The sequence below is a fragment of the Aythya ferina genome (genome assembly GCF_964211825.1).
Source record: "Aythya ferina genome assembly, chromosome: 9".
NCBI classification, from domain to species: domain Eukaryota; kingdom Metazoa; phylum Chordata; class Aves; order Anseriformes; family Anatidae; genus Aythya; species Aythya ferina.
In genome coordinates, this window is record NC_140305.1 from 2260619 (window position 1) to 2285821 (window position 25203).

General features: G+C 37.2%; 1 protein-coding gene across 1 annotated transcript in view; it reads left to right on the forward strand.

Moving 5' to 3' along the window:
* Positions 1 to 25203, forward strand: part of LOC311441537 (uncharacterized protein) — a 340215-nt gene that overhangs the window by 278922 nt on the left and 36090 nt on the right. Inside the window, exons 21-23 of the mRNA XM_084529789.1 lie at positions 1549 to 1657; positions 3886 to 4008; positions 24097 to 24177. Coding sequence (XP_084385915.1) covers positions 3916 to 4008; positions 24097 to 24177 — 174 coding nt within the window. The 5' untranslated portion in view covers positions 1549 to 1657; positions 3886 to 3915. The remainder of the gene's footprint in view (positions 1 to 1548; positions 1658 to 3885; positions 4009 to 24096; positions 24178 to 25203) is intronic.

Here is a 25203-nt window from a genome sequence, read left to right on the forward strand (position 1 = left end):
TGTGATTCCTCTCTGTTGAACACAGCTCAGATTATTATTACTATTATTATTATTATTTTATTTAATTTTATTTACCTCTTTGACTAGATAAATATAATAGTGGATTACAAGCTTATTAAGCATTTCCTTTTGGAAAACATAGTCTGAAACTATATATTGTACCAAGGCTCAACCTAAATTGGTTTAATTCCTTATACCTGCTGTGTAGTTAGATGAGATCAACTAGACAGACCTTTCCCATTGGTTAAAGGTCAAAACTAGCCTAAAGACATGTTGTTTACAGCACATCATATTGAGAAATATACTTTTCATAGAAGCTATGACCATATTTTCATTAGCAGTGATAAAAACCTTAAACAGCTCTGTGGGTATAATTATAGAGGATTACTTTTAATCACAAACCTATTTCAAGACATTCTAGAAGAAATTTTAATTATTATTTTGCAATAATTATTACTGGATTACATAAAACATTTTGTTTCCCGGTATTCTGGTACATTTTAGAAACTCTGGACACTTATGAGTGAGTAAGAGTCATATTTTATTGACATCTATGTAACAGTAAATAACTTCATGTGTGTCTGTCCCTATGCAAAATTAGAATGTAGTTACTGATGGCTGAAATGACAAATAACATTGTTTTGTGGGTTTTGGCATGTGTTTTTTTGTTTGTTTGGGTTTTTAATTAATGTAAGATGCCAAGATGGAAATTAATCAGTTAATTTAAACTTTTTCAGATTAGTTCTCTTGAAAAGTAATTAATTTATTGATAATTTTTAGAGTTTTTATAAGGAACTTTTGTAAATGTTTTTTATCTTTGTTTTTTAGAACTGAATAATAAACGAAGATTTAGTGCATCTTCTTGAAGAATATGAGATTTTTAAAAGATCAAGTTAAAGCACTAGAAAGATTAAGACTGGGTTTCTGCTTTGTTTTTTTGTTTTTGTGATGATGGCTTCAACTGACCTAACTGGGATTCAGAGGTCTTTGAAATATTGATATCATATCTTCAGATATTGATATTACTTTTTATTTTTTTAGGAAAAGTCCTCAATATCCTTTGCTAGGTAATGCAAATCTAGCAGGAATGCACAGTGAGGACTTTAGCACTGGGTTTTTTGCTTAGTATGCATAGTTTCCTGGGAAAATATTTATTTTTGTATTTTCTATACGAGAGGCATGATAGATTTTTCACTTTTCTTTTATCCTTTCTTTTATACTGGAGAGCAAATGCTCATATTTTACTTCAAAGTGGTTTATATGGGTATACCAAAACAAATGAGAGTTTTCTTGACTCATCCAGGGTGGGAAAAAGCTTTTTATTAAGCTTAAATATTTTTGTGTTGACAGTTTAAAAAAAAACACATTTTTTATTTTAGAAGTCCTGTTCATTGGTGGGTGATTAGCTCATCAAGTAGGCCTTTCATTCAGGTGGGAGAACCAGAAAAGACTCAAAATTGAGGTTTAAGTATTATTTATTTCTTTAAACTTGCATAAGTCATTTTTTTTTATGTTTGCTGTCTATACATGAACTGGAATTTCTGGAAGCCATGAAAGCTAATCATATGCTATGGTTCAATGGACCTGGAGTTAGAAGCTTGTATTCCTTCCATAGCTAGGGAAGAGATGGGCCTCTCCAGGGCAGGATTCATGAAAGGTAAATAATTATAGTTTTTTTTGGTTTGTTTGTTTGTTTGTTTGTTTTACAGGGAAAAGGGCTGCTAGAATGGACCATATCAAATTACATTACTGGTAGTGAGATTTATGCCTATAAGATACAAAAACAATGAAGGTTTTCAGTGAGGTATTCAGTGAGGTATATGATAGATAGCATGCAAATGATGAGTTTCACAGTCAATAACCTATAAACTCCAAATGCAACTTCTGAATTAAAAATTGACACAAATTTCTCAAAAATGCAGACATTGTTCTGTTGTGTTGACATCCTCCCAACAGCCATATCTGTTCTCACAAGTCATATCTGAGAAGAGGAAATAACATTTTCAGTTTTACATGGCTTGACATCTTCAGAAAACTTGACAGGGGAAGATCTGGTAATTCTATAATTTACAGCATTAGATAATTAAAGCACTAAAGAGGAGGGAAAAAAAAACAACAACAAAATGATGATGAAGAGTGACTTTCAGACATTTGTGATGACACATGTACCTCTTATGTGAAATTCCTTGAGTTTTCATAAAAGATATGTGCCTTGAAAAGCCTGATTTTATTACAGATCATTAGCATTACATCTGAACTGCTTTTAGGAGAGCTCTTAACTCCAATGATCTTCAACCAGCTACTTGACAACACACCCTTACCTGTTGACTTTTGAGGTGCTTTGGCTAATTATGGTTACCTAATTTGTGTGTGCTTTTGTTGCTATTGGAAACTACCAACATCCTGACATGTAAGCCCAAAGTCAATGGTAATGCTATTGATAATATATTAAATTCAATTTTGTCCTTAATTTTTCTTGATTTACCTGTTTATATGATCACATGACAAAAATTTTGTTGCATATTTTAAAAGAGTGCTAAATGGAATGAGTGTATCTTAACCATTCAGCAGGTGAAGAGTATGTGTCTAATATGGACAGCAGAGTCCATGTTTGTATTTTATATGACAAGAAGCAGTAACTTGGTAATTAAGTAAATATTGTAATAAGTATGTCTCTGACATCCACTTGAAGCTTATAACTCCCCAGGGAACAGATGCTTAATTTGTAGCCATGATAATAACAACCTAATGAACCTCTCATCTTACTGGATAGCTTAATAAACTTCAAAGAAAACAAAACAAGAATGTATGAGTAAAAGTACATCCTTAGCTTTTCATTAAACAAAATGAGCATGAGTCAAGGCCCAGCATGGCTTCCAAAGTTAAAGCTACCAACTACAAAGCAAATGTATGCAGAGAAATGTACAACAAAAGGCATAGCTTTCAAACCTCCAGTTGAGTTTCCATAAATGTTGCTTACAAAAGCTACCATTCTCTATGTTAACAAAAAGTTGTGGATATGTTCTTCGCTAAATCCTCTTTTCTCATATAATCCACCTTGTGCATTTTATCTCAAGTGTGTTTTATCTGATCTAATCCTGGGCTCATTCATTCTCAGATAGAAGCAACAGGATTATTTCACGCTTAAACTAGGCCCAATCTTTCTGTGGGTCCCTAAGAGGACACCTGGGTAATGAGAAATTATCTATGGAACAAAAGATTAAGCAGGTGCTAGGAAAAAATATTTCAAATGTAGCAAATTTGAAGGAAAAGATAAAACATTGTTATTCAGAAAAAATGTTCTTAGGAGACACGGCATTTAAAAGACTTGGTCTTGTACCATACTTAGTACCAATATTACTTGGCATGAGTTATATTAGAAAAAAAATACCTGTTTCAGTCACCCTAAAGTGACACTGATTTCCCTGGAATTAATCTGGATTTCAGTGGGTGTAAAGTCTGCAGTATACAGGATATATCAGAGCATTAGTTTCAATCAGGTCAAAGAGACTAACTTATATCCAGTCATATTTTATTTCGTTGCTGTACCAGCTCTTAGCTTAGCATGCTTTCAGTTGGGGGTTGTTGAAAGAGGGAGTCTTCATGACTCAGTAAATTAATTTCAAGGCTTTTTGTTTGTTTGTTTTGTTTTGTTTTGTTTTGTTTTGTTCCACAGTGGGAAAGACAACTTAGAAATAAAATCAAAGCCCTCCACTTCCCCGAAGCTGTGGGACAGGGATTAATGAACCAAGTTCAGCCTCCTTTGCTTTAGTCAGCAGAAACAGTAGAGAAAATAAAATGTGCAAAAATATATCTGTATATATTTCTTCTATATCTTTGCCTATATCTATGTGTCTATGTCTGTGCATCTTCTTTGGCTATTAGAGACCTCAGGATCATCTCAAATAATGCCATATGTCTGTATACCATACTCTTGATGCCAGATGTCAAGCCAGAGCAACAATTTACTGTTTTAAAACAAAGGGCCTCTTCCTTGGAACTGGTAAAGTATGCCATTATTTTCCAATCATTCCCTACTCCCTTTTATCATCAGCCTCCTCATGGACCAAGTATATAACAGCAGAGAATTTGTCCCTTAATTCTATGAGCACAGTGAGACTGTGGACTGATGATTCAACTTGCTGAGTGGTGGTCCTTTGAGTTTTCTTCTCTCCAAAGAATTGTGACAAAAATACAGTATGTAAATAGTTTCACAGCTTTCAAATGAGTATATTACTGAATTAGTACACTAGAGATTAAAAGCAGATACACATTAGAAAAAGAAAAAAAGAATTGCCAAGTCTCGGGATGCAAGCTAATCTTCTGGTTAATTGGCTAATAGAGAAGAAAAGTTCAGTAGGTTATGATACAGCTGCACAGTGTAGGTTTTTTGTTGTTGTTTTGTGTGTTTGTTTGTTTTTTTTTCTTTGTAATGTCTGGTACTAGGTGATATGAGTCAGAACAAAAGATTGAAAACAAATGCAGAATTTTTATAGTCTGTATCTTGCTCAGGTGTAAAGATGGATTTGGAGCTGGCCTTGCAATAGGGATGGAGAGCTCTTGTGCTCTAAGAAAAGAATGTTTATTAACCTTAATTATGTGGGTATTTCCATTTATTTTTGAAAAAATATTACTTAAATAGAGCTATGCTTTTAAAAAATCCTTAATCTGTATAGAGAAGGTATATGACTGTAGGCACAAAAATAAATGCTGAAATGACAGACATTTCAAGCAAATGAATTTCATGAAATGTAACCTAACTTTCTTGACATTTTCTTAAAGTTCCAAAAATATAGAAAATGAGAAGGGAAAATCAGAAAATGTTTCACAGGGACAAAAATCAGCCTTAAGTGCTCAAGTCTCAACAGAAAAAAAAGACTATATGTTAAGAACAGTAATTTGTGTATCAGTTACTTTTCTTTTTTAATTAAATAACAATAAAAAAATGGATGTTTCTCTTGAAACAGTGCAACTGACTAAAGACAATAATTCTTGTCGCTATGGCTGAAAATAATTCTTTAATACAGTGGTTCAGAAGAATCATGACAATAGATATTGCATTCCTAGATTAATTTATTTTGATTAATTATAAATGATTTACTCTTCTGTAAAATGCCCCTTTACCCACGTAAGCACACCTACTTATTGTTTGGATTTGAAGCTTAGGAAAAAAAAAATGACATGCAAAGTGTTTCAAGGATAAATCAGACAGATGTGTATATATGAGTGTATATATACATATGAAATATGTATACATACATATATACACCTGTATGTTATACCCCATCTATCACTATAGTGTGCTTTTTGCTCTTCTTACCAATAGATAGTGGTAATTATCTGCGTATACATACATGTATGAAAAAGGGAGAACAGATGTCCATGATTATGTAAGTTATGGTAATTAACAGTACATAAATGAATCAAATTTGTTTTTGTTGGTGTCACTTGCACACTGCTCCTCTTGAGCATTGGGTTACATCCTGTACATGATCGCCTTATTGTCTACTGTCATAAAAATTCCAGTTTTGTTTCTGAGCAGTCACAGAATGGGACTTGCCAGCTGTCATGGAAAATGTATTCAGTTTTGTTTCCACTTAATTTATCTAATCTTAATTCTATTATTATTTTATTATAATTATTTAAATGCTTGGGGCAACAATCTAAAGTAAAAACAAATAAACAGTAGGAGATCCAGATAATTTGTAAGTGATCTGAAAGGTCTAATGGAAACAACATCATTATTGCAGTTTTATTTTTTGAAAGGTCAATATTATAGAAGCTTCATCATTGCTGCTATAGTTAACAGTCTGTCAACAATGACATGTTAAATTCCCACTTCATGAGATGAATGGCTAAACTATAAAAACTCACTTTGGACAGGAAAAAAAAAAAAAAAAAAAGTTGTGAAATAGTGCTTAGATGTTCAAAACCTTGTAACTACAGGCCTGATATCATCCTCATTTTCAGTGCTATAAACTTGAAACACAGGAGAGCATTCAAGACCATTAAGTCCATTCCTGTTCTGATCAGCACTTTCATGTAAGGGAACATGCTAGCTTCCTCAACTGCAATGCAATCCAAATGCAGGCTTAAAGGTGTGACAATCCAAGTGTTGCATCAAACTACGAACTTGTGGATTGTTCTCCTGGGCTCTGCTGCTCATCTCACTTCAATCCCTTCAGCAAAAACTGTGAGTAGCTGCATTCAGAGCAGTGCAAAGCAATTGTCTCACATATGAAGCATGACCTTGTAGGGTTTTAAGTTTAATTACAACCTTTAGCTTCCATTTATTTTCTGAACCCAGTCACTGTTACTGTCACAAATGTGAAACCCACCATGTCTACTGAGTTTTTGTAACCACAGAGTCCTCATTACTCATTTTACTTCATCACCTTTCTTGTCTTGCCTTAATGCTCTCCATAACATGGTGTCATGGTTCCGCTTGAGTGGGCAGCCGAGCTCCACCACAGCCGCTCTCTCACTCCCCCTCCTCAAAGAGGAATGGGGAGAAAATATGTGAAAAGGGCTCAAAGGTTGAGATAAGGACGAGAAAATCACGCAGTAATTATTGTAATGGGCAAAACAGACTCGGCATAGGGAGATAGTAAGATTTATTGCTTATTACTAACAAGCTAGACAAGTGAGAAACAAAGGAAAGAAACCAAAAGCACCTTCCCCCCCATCCACCCTCTTCCACCTCCTTCCCCCGAGCGGCGCAGGGGAACGGGGGAATGGGGGTTATGGTCAGTCTATAGCGCATCTCTGCCGCACCTTCTTGGTCACTCTCGTCCCCTGTGCTGTGGGGTCCACCCACGGGATACAGTCATTGATGAACTGATCCAGCATGGGCTTCCCACAGGCAGCAGCTCTTCCAGAACTGCTCCAGATATGGGTCCATACCACGGGGTCCATCCCTCAGGAGAAAACTGCTCCAACCTGGCTCCCCCATGGGCAGCAGCTCCTGCCAGGTCACCTGCTCCTGCGTGGTCTCCTCTCCATGGGCTACAGGTCTGGCCTGGAATCTGCTCCAGCAGGGGTCTTCCACAGGTGGCAGCCTCCATCGGTGCAGGGCCACCTGCTCCACTGTGGTCTCCTCCACAGGCTGCAGTGTGGAACCCTGCTCCACCGTGGTACTCCATGGGCTGCAGGGGGACATCCTGCTTCACCATGGTCCTCACCACAGGCCGCAGGGGACTTCTGCTCCAGCGCCTGGAGCACCTCTCCCCCTCCTTCTTCACTGACCTTGGTGCCTGCAAGGCCGTTCCTCACTCCTCTCACTCTCCCAGCTGCTGTGTGGTGCAGCATTTTTTTCCCTGTCTTAAATATGCTCTCACAGAGGCGCAAAACAACATCGCTTATTGGCTCGCCTCTGGTCAGCAGTGGGGCCCTTACCAAACATGGGGCAGCTTCTAGATCCTTCTCACAGAAACCACCCCTATGGCCCCCTGCTACCAAAACCTTGCCACGTAAACCCCCTACACATGGCTGGTGTCGGGCGGCTTTCTGCATAATTAGGTTTCTTGCTTTTTCTTTCTAATGGAATGAGTTATTTATTTCTGACGTTTCAATCTTGTTTTAAAACTTCTTTTCTTCACTTTCATTTATTTTTCTTTTATTATTCAGCCTTTAGATAACATGATACGTTTCACTGTACTTACATGGTTAAACTACATAATAAAAAAATATAAAAACAAATTAAAAATTAAGGAATGGTAATGTACAATTTTAAGCCTATTCTAGATATGTCAGGTAGAAATCATGATTCAAGCTTTCCATTGGACACAATCACATAGTGTTGTAGATTCATCTGTTGTGTAATAAGACATTTAATTTAAATAACATATTACTGTAAACTAGCCTGGGCCTGATCTACCCATCGCTTAAGGCTTTCTATTGTTATATATGGAGTGTTAATTTGTGTCGAGAAAATGGTTGATATTAATAAAAAAGGGGGAGATTTGGGAATGTGGCCATGGAGGTTGGAAAGCCCCGTGGTTGAGATAACATTAGACTCTTAATGACGAGGCCATCAGGAATGTAAAAGAGTTTAGAGGGAACAAAGAAGGGTGATTCAGGAGACTCCATGCAGTCTGGGGTTTCTTGTTCCCCAGCTGGTTCTCTTGTTCTCCAGCTGTTAAGGCATGGATTTTTCTGGGTGTTTGCTGTTGTTGTTACCAATGAAAAGTTGTTTTGAAAAGAACTGCTGTGGAAAGAAGGGTATAAGAGGGGAGCCTGCCCTCAAGAAAGGAGAAGAAAGAAGAAAAAAAGAAAAAGGCAACACGATGAAGTTACATCAATAAAGAAGCGGGAAAAAGAAGTGAAGAGGAACAGGCTGGCAGAATGGAGACCAGGACAGGAGCAGGCACATTGATTGCCTCATGAAGATATGTTCGGCCAGACTCAGCAAACTGCTCAGAGAAGCTCGTACAGAAAGTTGCTGGAAATTGGCACACTGGAGCTGGAGAGAAGCTCCAGCTGAGAGAAGCAGACCTGTGCACACAACTGCCTCTCGCTGGTAAGCAGTTGTGCATTATGGGGAATCTGTCCTTAGGAGCAAAGACTGTCCTGGTAATCTTACAGCTTATTCTCCTTATTAACAATTGGACAGTTTATGAACCTGAAATATGGGACCAAACTGAGGTCAAGGTGTGGGACCCTGCAACTAAAAACGACAAGGTTGCAGTGGGATTGCTCGGCACCTGGCGAGCAATCTCTGAGGCCTTAAAGAGCCATGTGGAGCCACAATCACAAACGTGTGGTTTGCCAGATAGTGAGGGAGCTGCGGGCTCCTTTACTGATCCGACTGCTATGCCATGGGCCCCTCTGCTGCTACAGCCATCGAAGGCTTTTGCTGTTACGCCCCCTGTTGACCTGAACGTGCCTTTTGACCCAGGCCCTATTGGCCTTGAAAAGGAGATGGATCTGCTTTTCTTCGATCCGGGAAGAACGGGATACATAAGGCCTGAAGAAAAGGAATGGGAAGTGGAGACTGTTGTTTGTAATCAAGAAAAGGAATGGAAAATGGAGACTGTTAAGTCATGGAACTTAAAGTATTGTTTGTTACCTTTCCTGATTGTATGTATGTATAGGCATACTTGGGTATAGTATGTAAAGCAATGTTCTGTATATTTAGAATGTTTGATGTTCGTGTGTGCATGTTGGTGAAGCGTAGACTCCCCGCACACGCAGCGCTGTTTACTTGCCTTTTAAAAATATTCTTTTATGTTACCAAATTCAGAGATAACACTATCATTATCATCAGCACAAGGGGTATCCATTCCTAATTATCACCACAGACATAAAAGTGAATGGCTGAATTAGGTTTAACAATAATTCAAAAGTTCTGGATTGCATCTGTGTCTAACTTTTGGGAATTTTAGCAACATTCAAATCCTTTAAAAAAAAAAAAAAAAGGATTTTAACTACAGAGAAATGGCTGCAGATAGTGTTCCTTTCTAACATGATTCCTGTCTCCATCCAAGACACACAATTATGGTGCAGGAGAGGGAGCAATTCCAGAGTGATGATTTCAGAAGCGGTTTATTTAGAAACTGAAACTTGACTGTTTTCTGGCAGAAACCAAATGGGTTAGTTTGGTTTGGATGCAGCATATTTACAAAGGGTGGGTTGTTTTTCCTTTTTATCTTAGCCTGATTGTGGAAATAGATAAAAATAATCTGTCCTGAGAGCAAACAATGATCCAAAACTCATTGCTTGAAAAGGCTGACCTTGCTAGGAAGGTGTATCCACACAGATGACCATGCCTCCACAAGTAGCTAGGAAATCCTGGCAAGTGTCTGGATGCCTGTGTGAATTGATGCAAGGCTCTTTGTTCATGCACTGATCCAGGAGCTGCACGGCACCTGGTAGGTGTGGTGTGCTCAGGGAAGTTTGCTCTGCAAAGCCTGGCCTACCTCTTCTCCTGCTGAAGTTCTTTTGTGGGGAACTGATATTTTGTCTCTCTAAAGGCAAAAGGGAAATGCACAGTGAGACAAAATCTCTGCCCCCTGTAGTGGCAGAGCCCTGGAAGCAGTGATAGTCTGAGGAGCTGGCCTCGGCAGAGTGCCTGGGCAGGTCAGAGCTGTGCTGATGGTCACTCTGCTGATGGGGCTGGAGATTTCATTCCTGACCCCGTTTTCTCATGATGGACACTATGTTTCCTCCTCCAGTTGGCGTGAGAAAGCTGTGAGGCACTGACACAGAAATCACCTTGTAGCTTGATATTAGGAAAGTTTGGAAAATTGACTGCTACTAAAACAGGAGAAATGAAAGTGCCATCTGCAGTTCACTCATGTGGGGCAAATCTCATAGGCCTTACACAGTCAGAACACCCATGGAGCAAGCACGGCAGGAGCTGACCTGCAGGATAATAGAGATGCATATTGTATGAATCGGAAGTAACACCTGGCCTTTGTCTGGAAAATTACCATTTTTTTAGGCCAGTCTTCAAAGCTGAAGATTTCTTTAGGACTCAAGCCATTGAGGAGGCAGACAAAAGGAAGAGAGTCATGGAGAGACATGTAAAAGCTGTAGACCCAGCAGAAAGGGCAGGAAGAGGGCTGGGGGAACAGGAGTAAAAACCTCAGTATAGAATTCCAGTTCTTCCTGTGCAGATCAGTTTTGCCAAGGGTGAAAGGAAAATGCATTTCCCAACACATTTAAGTGATTTCATTACACAATTATGTGCTTGCCTAAACTTTAGCCACATACTGTTACCCATCCTTGCACGTAATCAGGTTTTGGTCTGTGTTTTACAATATATTCTTAGCTTAAACATAAAATACATTCATGTCTATGTGTTCAAATAGGCACAATCATCACATTTTTTACTTTTTTTTTTTCTTCATTCTAGATGTAGGGAATGCATCATTGTTGGGTAAACATAGAAACCATAGAGAAAGAATGCTTTGCCTTTAGAAACACCCAACATACTTTTGCTACTTATTTCTAGTTAAGGCAAAACACCACTTTTTTACATTAGTACTCCAGTATCCAAACAGATGCACAACTCATTACACATGGGTGCAAAAGAACAAAATGGAGAGGCGTATGCAGAGTATTTGACAGTTGCATTCTTACAGATAACCTTATTCTAGTCTGAGACTGATCCAATACAACACAAGAGTAGGCTGAAGTCAATAGAACTACTCAAATGCTTAAAATTTTGCACTTTTTCAAATGCTTATGTTTCTGGATCATGCTTTTGTGAGTAATTGGACCCTCAGCTTCTTGGACTTCTTTGCAAGATCGGGTCATAAAAATGAGAATGCTGTCTTTGTAGAGGCTTAGCAGTCACAAACTGCAAGCTGATCAACAGCCTAATTGTGTGACATCCTTTCCTAAATCAGATTAGTCACAAATGATTATCAATCACAGCCCTAAGATCTTGACGTAGTTTGGAAACATGAGTTTTTGCAAAGGTTATCGTGGAGGCCCAATAAAAAATAAATAAAATTATGCTAGTTCTGAATATATCTGGTGACACTGCATAACACTACAGAAAATATCAGGGAGAATTTCTGTGTGAAGTTATGATCTTTTCAAGAACAAGTCAGCTAGCTGAACCACAGGCTGGAACCTGCTGTTGTTGCCAGCAGCCACCCTTGCTATTTTTGCCTTGTTTTATCCTTGCCAGCTCACAGTTCTGTGCCAGCTATTAGTATTTTGAATAAATGATGCAGTTTTGGTTTGTACAGGCAGGGAAAGGTCCTTCTGATCTTCAGTTTTTCTGTGCAGTCTGGTGTGAGCTGTAGAGGTTACATCAGCATCCAGGTTGGACCATTAGTTTCAGTAAACCTCTACAGTCATTTCATGGACAACAGATTGATGCTGTCCCTGGAGATCACACCTGTGCATAGGCGTTTACTCAACTGTGCACAGTATTCTTAAGTTTGATACAAAGAAAGAGGTCCAAACACAGCCTGTTAACATCCCAGTGACATGCCATGTTAAATCAGGTAGCTATTTTAGCACTTTCTGTGCAGTGCTGTAATCACAACTACAAGTTATACCTCCGCAGACATACTTCCTGAGACACCAAGTACAATGTCCTAGTGCATAACAGGTTCCGGTGTATATATATCTTGGCTGAACAAACAATTTCTAGTTTACATTTCTATCCATCTGTCTTTTCTTCTCTCAACTGATTTTTCTCCTATATTAGTCCCTCTGATCATAATTAATGGAGCAGATCCCTCAATTTCTTTTCTGAACACCTGCTTTTAAAATGTAGCATAAGTGATAGTGTATGTATTTTTCCTGAGGGGAATATCTTCTACTCCTAGAGCACAAATAAGGCTGTTTATATTTGCTTCAAGTGCAAGAACTTAACATATTCTTATGCTTTAGTTATCCAGCTGACATTCTGTATTTATTAGATTTTTAGTACAGTATGTGGCATTATAATGCATTATTGACACAATGCATTATTGACAAAAGCACTTGGATCATACACTATTTATTTATTTTACTGCACTGACTCATATTTACCAAATTTAATACATATACCGTTTTTTTCCTGGCACACTCAGATATATTATTCAGAAAGGGCACATGGATTGCACAACACGCCACTATAATGTCTAAGTTATGTCACAAGCCCTTCTGTAAACTGTTGATCATTAACCTATTCTCTGCTGCAAACCTAGCCTGCTACACATGTTTTGGGCAGTTATTTGTGAAGTTTGCCCATAGTTATACAGCATTTTGAATGTCTGCTAAAGTCATTACACAAGAAGCATTTTATTGTAACCTGCAGGCACCATAAATACTAAATCTCCAACATTTTTATAACCAGTTATATCAAAGGCAATCTGATTGTCACTCTTTTGCACTTAGGATTCTCCCATTAGTAAGCAGTCTTATATTACAGGCATAAAACACTGTTAAGCATTTTAGCTCCGCCAGACTAGCTGCAGCTGTGTCACATTTGTGTTTCCTTATTTTATGTGTGCCAGTCATCTAGTTAAAGTTAGAGTAGCATAGCACTCCACTAGATGACAGGCTTGGTTTAAAGCCAGACCACTTAGTGATGCTTATCAAAAAATTTTCAGCTACAGACAGTAGCATAATTCAAAAACCTGAGAAGACTCTAAATTATCAGGCATGCCATGAGAGATCATTTCTTTTTTTGATGGAAGATTCAATCATTCCCCTTATAAATATATGGAGTCTCCCTAGTCAGAAGCAGCACTCAAATCATTTGATTTCATTTTTTTTCTACACAATTTTGCATGAATGTGTTATCCTCATTGTTTTGAACCTTACCCAGTCATCTGGGGCTTAAGATAAAAAATGTGTCAAATCAGTAGCCCCTGGAATTTGGCAAATCCCACCTTTCAAAAACTAATTTTCCTGTTCCTTGTTCTTATGCTCATTTTTAATTTGTTTGCTAAGTTGCGGTTTCTCAGTTATTAACTACTGTCTCAACTACAGCTGATGGTCAGCTATGCACTGGCTTGCAATCCCACTAGATACAGGTTCACTTTGAACTTCCTATCCATTAAGGTGGGACAACTTGTGTTCATAGATCATGTGTATTCACAGAAAGAGCGTGATTCCTAGTTTTGACACTCCCTTGCCCTCTGAGATGCAGAGTGAGAGTTATTCCTGTATCCTGCTGAGTGTCTGGACTGGTATCATAACTGGCCTTTTGTGTAGGCTGTTACAGGGAGGAAAACCAGGCTTCACCATCCAATGCCCACCTTTAGCAATTTGGTCCAAGGAACTTGTTTAAAGCAAAATTACTTTTTGCAATAGAAGAGCAAATGTGGAGGGTAGACTGGAACCATGCTGTCTTGTTGCCATGGGAAAAAAAATTAAGAAGTTGTGTGTACTAAACTTTGTAATTCAGCAGTCTGAGAATTAGAAATCCTGAAGATATGAAGTTGCATGGAGTTTCTAACTGTGCATTATCACTTGGTCTGAAGAGAGAAAGGCTGGCCTACCCACAGAATGAAAAGGCTATAACAGAACCCCGTTTAAACTCTCCGGACTACCAGCCTGGGGATGTTGGACACGGCTAAGCCAGCCCACAGTACATAGTGCTTGCCCAGCTAGAGCAAGAGAGGGATTGGAGAAAGGAGGTCTGAGAGAGAGAGGAAGGTGTTAGGGTAAGGATCTGCTGAAGGCAGGAGACCTCTCTGTAGGAAACCATGCCTACCTGGCTTTGCTGTGTATTCTAAGCTATACGACAGTTTGTAATAAGCTATAAACAACAACTAGAATTTATTAAAAGTCCATGAAAGTGAATGAAGTTCAGAAATGTCACATATCTTCAGCATGTGTAGTTGTAACATTGTAGCTGAAACTTTTCTGTGATAAAAGCAAAGAAACAAAATGCATCCTGATGCTCAGAAAGGGCAAAGAGCTGTGTGCAAAGTCTGATTAATTCACTTTCTCCTCTCAGAAAACTAAGAAAACATCATCACGAGTATTTTAGGCTTCTGTTGTGTGCACTGGTATTTTAATATATATTTAAAAAATGTCCTTCACATTTCTCTTATCTATGTCTGTCAGTGTTTTAATATTACAGGGTCTGATTGTTTACCTGCTGGAGTCAGTGGAAATTTTCCCACTGATATCAGTGACAGCAGGATCAGACCCCTAATTTTTAGAGGATTGAAGCCATCTTTAGAATAGCACATGCTCTGCTCTCCACTTTCTTTGATGACTTCTAACATTCTTTTGATGTGGACTCCAAAAAAGACATTTTCATCTTTGAATATATGTGTTTTAAAAGATGAAAAACATCGAATAGCAGAGTAAGAACATTTTGTGTTTCAGACCTCAATCCTATTTAGACTGAAACTTGCTAGTAACTACAAGATGAAAGAGAAGAAAATGTAGAATAAAAAAAAAAAAAGGGCAAACAAAATGAATAACAACTAAGCAGACACTCTTCAGACTAGTGGAAATACCATACTGTTTGGATCATTGGTGTAGGCACACATGATATGCACTGGCATAGCATAAAAATGTCACTTACACCCTGGTGTCTGTCTATGATTATGAGCAGGATATTCAAGCAGCAGTCTTGTTGTGAGCGTCCTGCTTCTGCTTTTCTGCATTCTGCAGAGGAGTAGCTAAGAAAAGTGGTTAGGAGGGTAAATGCCATTTATAAATACAGACACCCAAAGCACTGGCATGGTGATGATGGAGGGAGGGGTAGAGGTATGTCAGGATTAGATTCACTTAGGGTTCACTCATTCAGTGATATGATGAGAATTAAGTGATAGGAAGTCTGCATTAAAAAATAAATCCAGTGGCTAGAGAATTGTGAAGGATGCTTCACAGTCCTGCAAGGTACTGAGCAGTCACAGCTGTGATTGACTTAAAGGACTATAGCTGATTAAATGGTTGATGGAATGTAATCATATTTTTTAATTTAGTATGCTGGAAAGTATAATTTTTATACTACAGTGATACATGTAGTATAAAAACTAGGATAGGATAGGATAGGATAGGATAGGATAGGATAGGATAGGATAGGATAGGATAGGATAGGATAGGATAGGATAGGATAGGATAGGATAGAAGAGAAGAGAAGAGAAGAGAAGAGAAGAGAAGAGAAGAGAAGAGAAGAGAAGAGAAGAGAAGAGAAGAGAAGAGAAGAGAAGAGAAGAGAAGAGAAGAGAAGAGAAGTAAAATTTCCTTGAAGAGGTTAAGGTTTTGACCTCAGCTCCAAACTGACTTCAATTGCCTTTTTAATTTTTTTTCTATCTTAATGATTAATTATTATCAAATATTCTTTACAAGCTGTGACATTTGTGAAACATAATTACTTTCTCTTCCATGTGTAAATCAAGGTCTTTCTTTTTAAAAAGAGGTGGTTTGTACTTAAATTAACTACTTTTATCTGCAATTTGCAAGTAAAGGTATATGTAAAGCCTGTGGCAATACTAACGGCTCAGTTGTGCCTTCTAGGCACAGTTTTAATTAAAGGGTGCTGTGGATTCGTACCACTCTGAGGGGAACTATGGAAGGGATTATACCTTAGAGAGACACAATGCCCCCAGTGCACCACAGCATGTAAGTAAAATGCAAATGCTGTGCACCACCTGCATTGATGTTGCTCAGCATCTCTGTAGGCCCATCTTCTTCCAACACCACCTTATACGTTTTGCGGGGGCTCACACCTAGGGGGCACCAGGAGGATGCGCTCCTGGCCAATTCCTGCATGCCCAGGGAGAAGAGACACTGACATCCTTATCGTCAATGGTAACTATTCAGAGTATGGATACAACCTGGCCAAGGTTAAACAGAAATTGCCAAGTGTCATTCCCTAGGTATAGTTTTCGTTTTTATTCTCTAACAGGTCTTTTAAAGTCTGACAGTGTGTACAATGCTTGACAACTTCTTACGTCTTACCTGAGCCCGTCCTACACAACTGATTTTGAATAATTCTATATCCAGCAGCTGATTTTGTTCTTGATATTTTTCATTAGGGATCATTTTTCCCTAGAGTAGGTCTGCTGACACTAGTGAAGTTACATATGATTTACTCAGTGCAAATAAGATCAGCATCAGACTCTTAGACCTCTGTTTTAAAGTATAGACAGTATCTGAAGGGCATATTCCAATCTTTATTTAAATAATGCCTGTGATTAATTTAATTCACATTTAAGGTTTTTTCAAGGCCATATTACTCACTGGATTAAATGTACATTTTGTTAATGTATTATTATTATTGTACATCCAATAGATCTAATTCAGCCCAAGGTGATTTTTTATGACTTAATAATAGTCCACTGAAAATCAGATTTATTATAGAAATGACAACACACTCTTATTTATAGTATAATAATACAAATTGCTACTATAATAAATTCTCTTCAGTTATCAAATCATTAGTCTTTTATGGCAACATTGACAAATGATCCCATAGGCAAAATGATATTACTAATGTAATGAATTAACTTTCAATTTTAAATTGGTTATTGTGTCTGGAACAATTGTACATTTTATGATGCAGTTCAAGTAGAACTTGTGACGTAAACTTTGCATATCTACGTAACAAGATGTGACTATAGTCCTGAATATATCACTCTCAGCTCACAATCCAACACAGGTCAGTAGATTGCATCCACTTAGAGGAAACTGTTAGCAAGGAATGTCTAGAAGCAAAAACTTTTAAATCATACTAAACATTGTAATATATTATTGTTACCATTAGTCCAAGCGAAAGCAGGTCAGTTATTAAGATGTGAATAAAGTAAAGAAAATAGAAGAATAGAAGGAAACAATTCTGAAAATTCTGCTGTTGAGTGTTCTTTCCCCACCAGCAGGTGTTTGTTTCATAAGAATCTGATCACTAGTACTATGCAAGAAAACACATTTAATTATGTATATTTGATCTGGAAAAAGTGTAGAGCCAAGGTCCTTTCTAGAGATTCTACATTTGTAGAAAAAGAAAATAAAATAAGCAGTCAGGATTAAGAAAATATTATAAAAGTATGCTTTGCAAGAAGTATTTATTCAAACAATGAGATTGGCAAGTCTAGTAATATAAGAAATATACACTTAGTGACTTTTGATAGCTTAGATCTATATTCCTCTGCAGATACATTTTTTATTTATTTATTTTTTATCCTCAGTACAGTCAAATATTTCAGCATTAGAATTCAAAATAATTAAACAAATCATTATTGGAAATCATTATTGGATTCAAAATGAACAATTGTCCAGTAGTACTAAATTTTATTACTTTTATGCTTCAACATCACCAGTAATTAATCCAGAATTTTAACTGCTGCTTTTAAGACATCAAGGATTGATTAGTAATAAATGAAAATATTCTATTTGTCTTTCTGGTCAGTTAGATAATGTTTATTTTATTTAAGAGAAACATAGCACATTCATTCCAACAGCTGGTTAGGTGTGATCATTGTTGGTGCCAATGCACTATACAGATTTTAAAGGAAGCTAAACAGTTTAGACAGTTAATTTGAAAAAATAGTAATTGCAATGGGATGTGGTGAAGGTTTTTTCTCTTTCTAATGTTATCCCTTCTCTGACAAGATATACTCAGTGTAAGAAACATTTTCTCCATCATGGAGAATCATAGTTTCCTGCTCTTGGCTTACTGTCCCTCCAGCCCAGCTTCCAGCCTCACAAGTCAACTAAAGCAGCTAACTGGCTGATGAACCTCAACACAGATATGTACCAACCTCAGACCACATTATAGTGTGGAAAAAATCTTGTTGGATCTCAAGCAACCGTCTGTTCTCTGCCTGTATGTCCATTCTCATCAGGCTAACATGGTCTTTTTTCTAAGGAAATTCTTGTACTTAAGACACAGCTTTATCCCAGGTGGAGATTCCAGTGCTTTGACACTTCTCCACCTGAAAAACATTTAGATACTAAAATATATAGCCAAACAGATATTTCTGCAGCCTATTTTACTCACATTTGGCTAGCAGAGAATATCTGTAATTTTATTAATTTGCATCAACACAGTATGCTGAGGATTGAATATTCACAACAAAGCATCAGTTACGCTCATTAATAGGCAGTAAAGGAAGTTGTTCAAGTCTGAGTGTATAAATCTTTTTTCTTAATCGAATGCCTATATATCTGATCTACCACCTCATACATTCGTAGTCACTCAAAGTGTAATAACCTTAATGTGTCTTTGGCCCTCCTGTGGGAAACTCCTCTTTTCAGCTCACCTCACCAAAACATAGAACTACAGAATGTACCACAGAGTCCAGTTCAACAGGCTTTTTCTGCTCAAAAGTTTTGCCCAACTGAAATCTCAGGTGGCAGATTCTATGAAAATTAATAATCTGGAATTGGCCAAGGCATCAGTAAGAGTCTGAAATGACCTTGAAATTCTACTCTGCTGTTAGTGTAACAGAATTTGTCACCAAGTCTTCATTTTGAGATGGAACTCTTAATGCAGGGACAAAAAATTATTAATCGGTGATTTTCCACCTGCTGTTACTTTTGGATATGCCAATTGTACACACTATCCCAAAACCAGAAGCAAAGTTAAAACTCATTCTAGGAATCAGATGCTAAGTGGATCACATTGATGCAATGGCCTCAAACAGCTGCCCGTGCTGTGCTCCATTCACACTTGATCCCAAGCCCATTGAAGGCACTATGAATCTTTCTTTTGACGTCAATGGGCTTCAGATCAGGTCCTGAGCATTATTTTTTTTAAACCTCAGACAAATCAAAACCATTTTGTTTGGAATGAGACTGTTCACACCCCTTGGTGAGGACTATTTCCTTTCCAAACACTGTGTTTGTACCAGAGTCATGTCAGCTGTGATTCTATTTTTACCAAAGGCTGCATTTTTAAAAGAGTAATATTTTTATGTATATTTCAGCTATTAGCAGCTAAGCTGTTTTTGTTCAAACTTTCAAAAAATCACCAGCTGAACAGCCAAATCTACAACCAAAAATGGGGAACATTTTAGAAAGTTATTACCATTTAGAAAACTTTTCTTAAAAGAGAAACTCCTTGCAGACTTAACGATAACAATTGCCACATTTTATGTGGTGAAGGGCCTTCCCTGCATGCTGCCATCAGTAGACTCCAGTAGATTATTTATTCTTATATAATTTATTACATTATAGCAAATGTTATAACTTGAGTAACAGAACCAATATAACATTGTGTCATACAGCACACTGCACCAAATACTTTATAAATTGATTCAGAAATGCTTCCAAAATACAAAATAAATGACATAGTATAGAGATTAGATCTACCTGCCAGGCACCATTTTTTCTGTAACAGTTCCCTGAAAGTGATGGAGAGACTCTTGGATGATTTTGCTTGTAGAAAGCAAATGACAGGAAAAAAACACCTTCCTGAATCCTTGTGCTGACCAAGAGGAGAATGAAGCATGCCACTAATTGCCCGCCTTATTGAAAACCAGGAGTGTGGTTCACTGCCTGGAAATAACAGTGTAAAAACATGTTCAGAGACACCATATAGATGTGCAGAAGAGGCCAAGCAGAGCACACTGATGTGAATTTATTCCTCCATGTAAGTGGATCTCTCATAAGGTTTTGCGATGGGACATCATTGACTGCAGACTGCATTGACTACAGGCTGCAGACGCTGTGTGGGAGACATTGTGTCCTTGTTGAATGCTGCAGAAGTAGCCCTTCCTCTAGTTGCAAGAAATGTCAGTCTTACTGACAACCACACTCCTACAGGGACACCATGGGGCACTGGACACTGTACAGCCTTCTGGAATAAAGTGCATGAGACAGAATTTGGACCCGTTTATGCCATGTAATTTTTTTCCCCTCTGCCTAAGTACTTATTTCACCATTTCAATATTGTTTCTTCAGTAAATGCTCTGCCAGACCTAAATGTTAAGACCAACATGTGCTGGTTTAAGGATATCACCCTTTCAAGGGAGAAGTGTGTATGGTCTCTTTGCTTCTTAATCTGAAATGGCACTTTATGGTAAAGGAGGGACCATCTCAATCAGATCAGGTGAGTTGCCACAGAAAATTTCAGATGAGATGATCTATGTTTTCTTCTGTGGTTGAGGGTAAGTGTGAAAACCTTACCTCAGAGATGTCCATCTCCTGTTTAATTTGTCACTGTAGCTTTACTCTGGGAAGCAGCTCTCTCTAAACGTTGCTTCCTGAAGAATCACATAGGGAGACTTTTTGCCAAGTTCACCAGTGTGTTTCTGTTGTATTGGGCCTCCATCCCCTGTGAGAACATCTGTGTAAAACAGATGGATAAGGTGATCTTTCTCTGCAGTCTCCCCCCCATCATTTTCTGAGTATTCTGAAAAGGGATAAGATGTACCCCTCAGGGGCCCCAGATCTGTGATTGATTTTGATGCAGGAGCAAAAGCACATGTTTTGCAGAGGAAAAATGTAGATCCTATGGGATAGCTTAGGATGCACAGTAGTCATGACTAGAAGCAGAGTAAGTGAGATAAAACCTGAACACAATTCCCTTGAGCCTGCTATTAGAGGAATGGTCCAAGCTATATGGTAGACAGTCCTGTAATGACATGACTGAATACAGAAGGACAAACTAAGAAACAGCTCCCAGAATGAAAACAGTAGCTCAGGAGCCTGAAAAAGGTTGTCATCTACTCCTTCTGGGATGCATCACTTTCTTCTCCTGTGGTAATGAAAGACCTACTCAGAGGAAAAATTATTGTCCAGAAGGAGCTTGCCTTAGGGAGGGGGCAAAAGAAGGGACAGAGATGATTAGGCTGCCATAATATAGGAAATTGACTCCAGAATACATACTGTACCTTATGAAAAACAAGCAAACTAGGAAGTATAAAATAAGCCTTGAAGGCAGTGCAAGGAGTTTCAAGTTTTCTTTTGGTGTGAGGGTCTTAGTGGCCTCAGCTGATGTCAATTTAAAGAGACAAATGATTACAACCAGAAGCAGAAAAATAATGTGGTATCATTCCCTGAGGTACCAATAGGTCATCAGACTGTTTTTTTTGTTTAACTCCGAAACAAAACAAACAAAACAAAACAAAAAAAAAGGAAAGGAATAAATAAATAAATAAAAAACATGAAAGAAAAATCCCCAGACCAAAAACATTGCAGTTCTTCTGAGTATGAATTTAACTGACTGCTTGCCAGCTTTATTAAGTGTTTTTAATCCCAGCAGAAAACCTGACTTACTTATGCAGATAATTGGGACCTTGCTTGTATTATGTCAGTTCAGGAATCCTAAAGAAAAAGACTATAAACACACACAAAGAGAGAAGGAAAAAATAGGCAGCCATTCTGTGGGTTTAAGAATTTTCCTAACAGATATTGGATTCCCAGTTCTAACTCATTTCTTTAAACAGCACTGTTGAACATCAAAGAGTTACAGCACAGAGCATGCTGAGTCCCAATTACACACCTCAAAAGTAAATGTTACCTCAATGGAAAGTCTTCAGAAATTCCAAATGAAATAAAGTCAGTGATGTCCAAATGCTCCTTGAAAAATGTAGACTCATTCTTTATTGATAATGTTTGCTTCATTAAAATGCAGTTGTTAACATACAAAACTGCATCACTCAGTGAAAAAATGTTTTAGAAATGTGTTATAGCACATATGGATATTATTACTCTTTGCAAGATACCAGGAAAAGAAGTGTCAAATGATTAATTTCAGTGCATTTCTATTGTTTATAACAAGCCATCTTTAGAGACAGGAAATCTTTTCTGAACACAGCTTGTGTTTCAAAGGAGAAATAGAGTTAGTACAAATAATTGGTGCGTGTTGAAGTCAAAGGAGCATGAGTTGTGCTATTAAAAAAGAAAGAAGTCTTTAAAAGCTGTGTAAACTCTCTGTAGTTAAATAGAAGTTCAGAGACATATCTTTCACATCACTTAGTAAAAAATCACGGCAACAGCAATCTTTGATTATTGGGTGGTTGCTTTTTTTTTTTTTTTTTTTTTTTTGTCCCCACAGTAACACACAGATTTTTCTCTAACACCTGAATACTATGCAAGGGAAAAAAGCTACCAATATGGCTTCAATATGAATTAAAATAAGTAATGAATAATGAGCGGTCTTTAGTTTCCATTGTTCATTCTCAAGACTTTCATGTCAGTGTTCACATGTCTATTTGTGTCACATATATATACTTTCCTGCAAGTATATCTAGTATCCAGTGAATTGACCATAGCAGGTGAACAAAAATATGGAAGTATCTTTTATAGTCCCCAGCACATCCAATGTTACTATAGTAGAAACACTTTTAATAAAATTTATATGCTACGATATATGTGCCAACCACTGTCACCTAGTAGAATGCGTACCAAATATATAGAAGTGTGTGTGTGTATGCTTCAGTAAGCCCTTACATTAAACTGGCAATAAACAAGGCTTTGTACATGCAGCTATACGGAGTACTGATATTTAGCTCATTTCATCTAGTCTTCCTTCTGAAACAGCGAATTCTGTTCTTCACATAGTTCTGTTCTTTTAAGAAATGAACTAGAATAGGCCTTTTCTAAAGAGTGAATACAAGCAGGAGATTGAATAAGTGTTCAACCTTTTTTTATTATTATTATATTGATTCTAGTCTGGATGCATTGCAACTGGGAGTTTCAAGGTGTTGGAGATGTGTTGATACTGAAACATATTGCAGATATTCATGATAAATATCTTAATTGATAACATAAAGTGTAATTTTAGAGGGCAAAATAATTGAGAGAATACTTAATTTAATTGGGTCATAAAAATAATCCTTCTCTTCTCATTTCTACATCCTTGTCAGAATTACAAAGTGTTTTTCACTTGGTCTTCATTGCTTTCTAATTCCCTTCCTCTCACCTCTTCTGTTATGTTATTTTTTTCTTGATTCTGCTTTCCACAGCATTTCTACATTTATTTCTCTCTTTCAACCCAGGACCACAATATCTTTCCACATTGTAGTGATTTTCTCTACTTTTTGTTTGTTTGTTTTGCTTTTTGCTTGTTTTGCGTATCTTTTTCAATAGTTCTGTCTACTGTAATTCAATAATTTACTTTTGAAAAGAACAGGGGATCATAAAAATGAAGGGGCAGAATTTACATTGGATTTCATACTAAAAGCAACAGCTTACATTAACTGTAAATATCATGGTCTGAAATCCTTCAGTCACTCACTAAGAACTTTCCTGTTTTGAAAAAGAACCTGTGATAAATGTACTGACAGTGATAAATGTACTTTCATGACAATGGCTGTATTATGTTAACACTTCTTTCTGTCGTGAAAAATAGCAGAAAATCATCCAGATTTGCCAGTGCTTATGGTCTCTAGATGCCAGACCTGAACTTTGGGGCTGCCTGCACCCAGTGCCAGAAGAGACAAGGGAGACGGGAGGGAGCTCAGCTGCTGAGATTGTAGTGTAAGAGCTCAGCAATTGCTGTGAGCCCCTCTAAAGAAAATAGTTAGATATAATTTTTTTTTTTTTTTTTATCCTTTTGATCATGATTAAAATAGTTCAGAACTGTCAGGTATTGCTGAATTCAGGCAAATGCCAAGCAGTTACTGCATGTCTTAGAACACTTGCCTTAGCTCATGTGGGGTGATAGTGGTTGCTGTAGATACAGTGGGTTTGCTACTAAGATGGTTAATGGGTTAATTATTTACTTGTTTGCTCTTTCAGGAAATCTTGGATTGCAGACTACAACTCGTTAGTCATTTCTTGTGGCTCAGTATCACCTTCAGCATGATCCAAACCACAAATGTGAGACACTAATTAATTATTTTTTTTTGTTTCATTACAATGGAATATTTTTATAGTCATTATGATTTTTAAGGTTTTTATTACTTGTTATATTAGGTGAACAATGAAAAAAAATGGTTCTTAATTGATATGTGAACATGACATACTTTTTTTGGTCTCTATTTCAGTTTAAATAAGATGATGTCATAATGTCTCCATCTGTTTTACAGTAAATTACCAGGTTCAGGACAGTCAGAATGTCCAGAAAACTTGCTTTTAATGTTGCACTAAAAAGGATTCTTGAGTTCAGACTTAATAGAATGGCCTTGTGCCTAGATGATATCCGAATTTTTGTTATTAGCAATTTTAAGAAATTTTCCCTTAGTACAGTGGTCCTAGACTAGTACCGATTACTTTTCCATTTCTAGTTACTTGGTTCAAACTGCAGTGTATGGAACTTTGCACAAACAAAAGCGCAACAGGTCATTAAAAAAAAAAATTAAAAAAAATCTAATACACCCTTATGGATCACTACTGTATAAAATATAATTAAAAATAATTTTCAAAATGTATCTTTGAAACCCTCCAATTTTTCATTTAAACCATTTTTACATTTTATACAATTTTTTAATGGTTATACTATATATACCAGTTTTACCATTATTTGCACCAGGATTACCACAACTGAGACGCTCCCTTGTGGTTAAGATAGGTTCAGGAAATATACAAAATATTTCTGCATTGTAATCCTATAACAATTCCCCTGAATTATCTGTGTGCATAGACAGCTCTAGATTAACCTACTTTGGTTCCAGTATGCCTAAGCAAAGACTCCACATCAGTACTTCTGTATTTCTGGGCAGGATTTCCCAGGCACAAATGTGTGTTCACATACCCTTAAAGTATTTGAGGTATGCACAATAAATCCATTACTTTCATAGCATATTAGATGTACTTGTGAATGTGCAGAAGAACTGAACACCACATGCTACACAGATACGATGCTTCTTGGAAAATGCAGCAATGCTCCTTGGACTCATGTGTGAC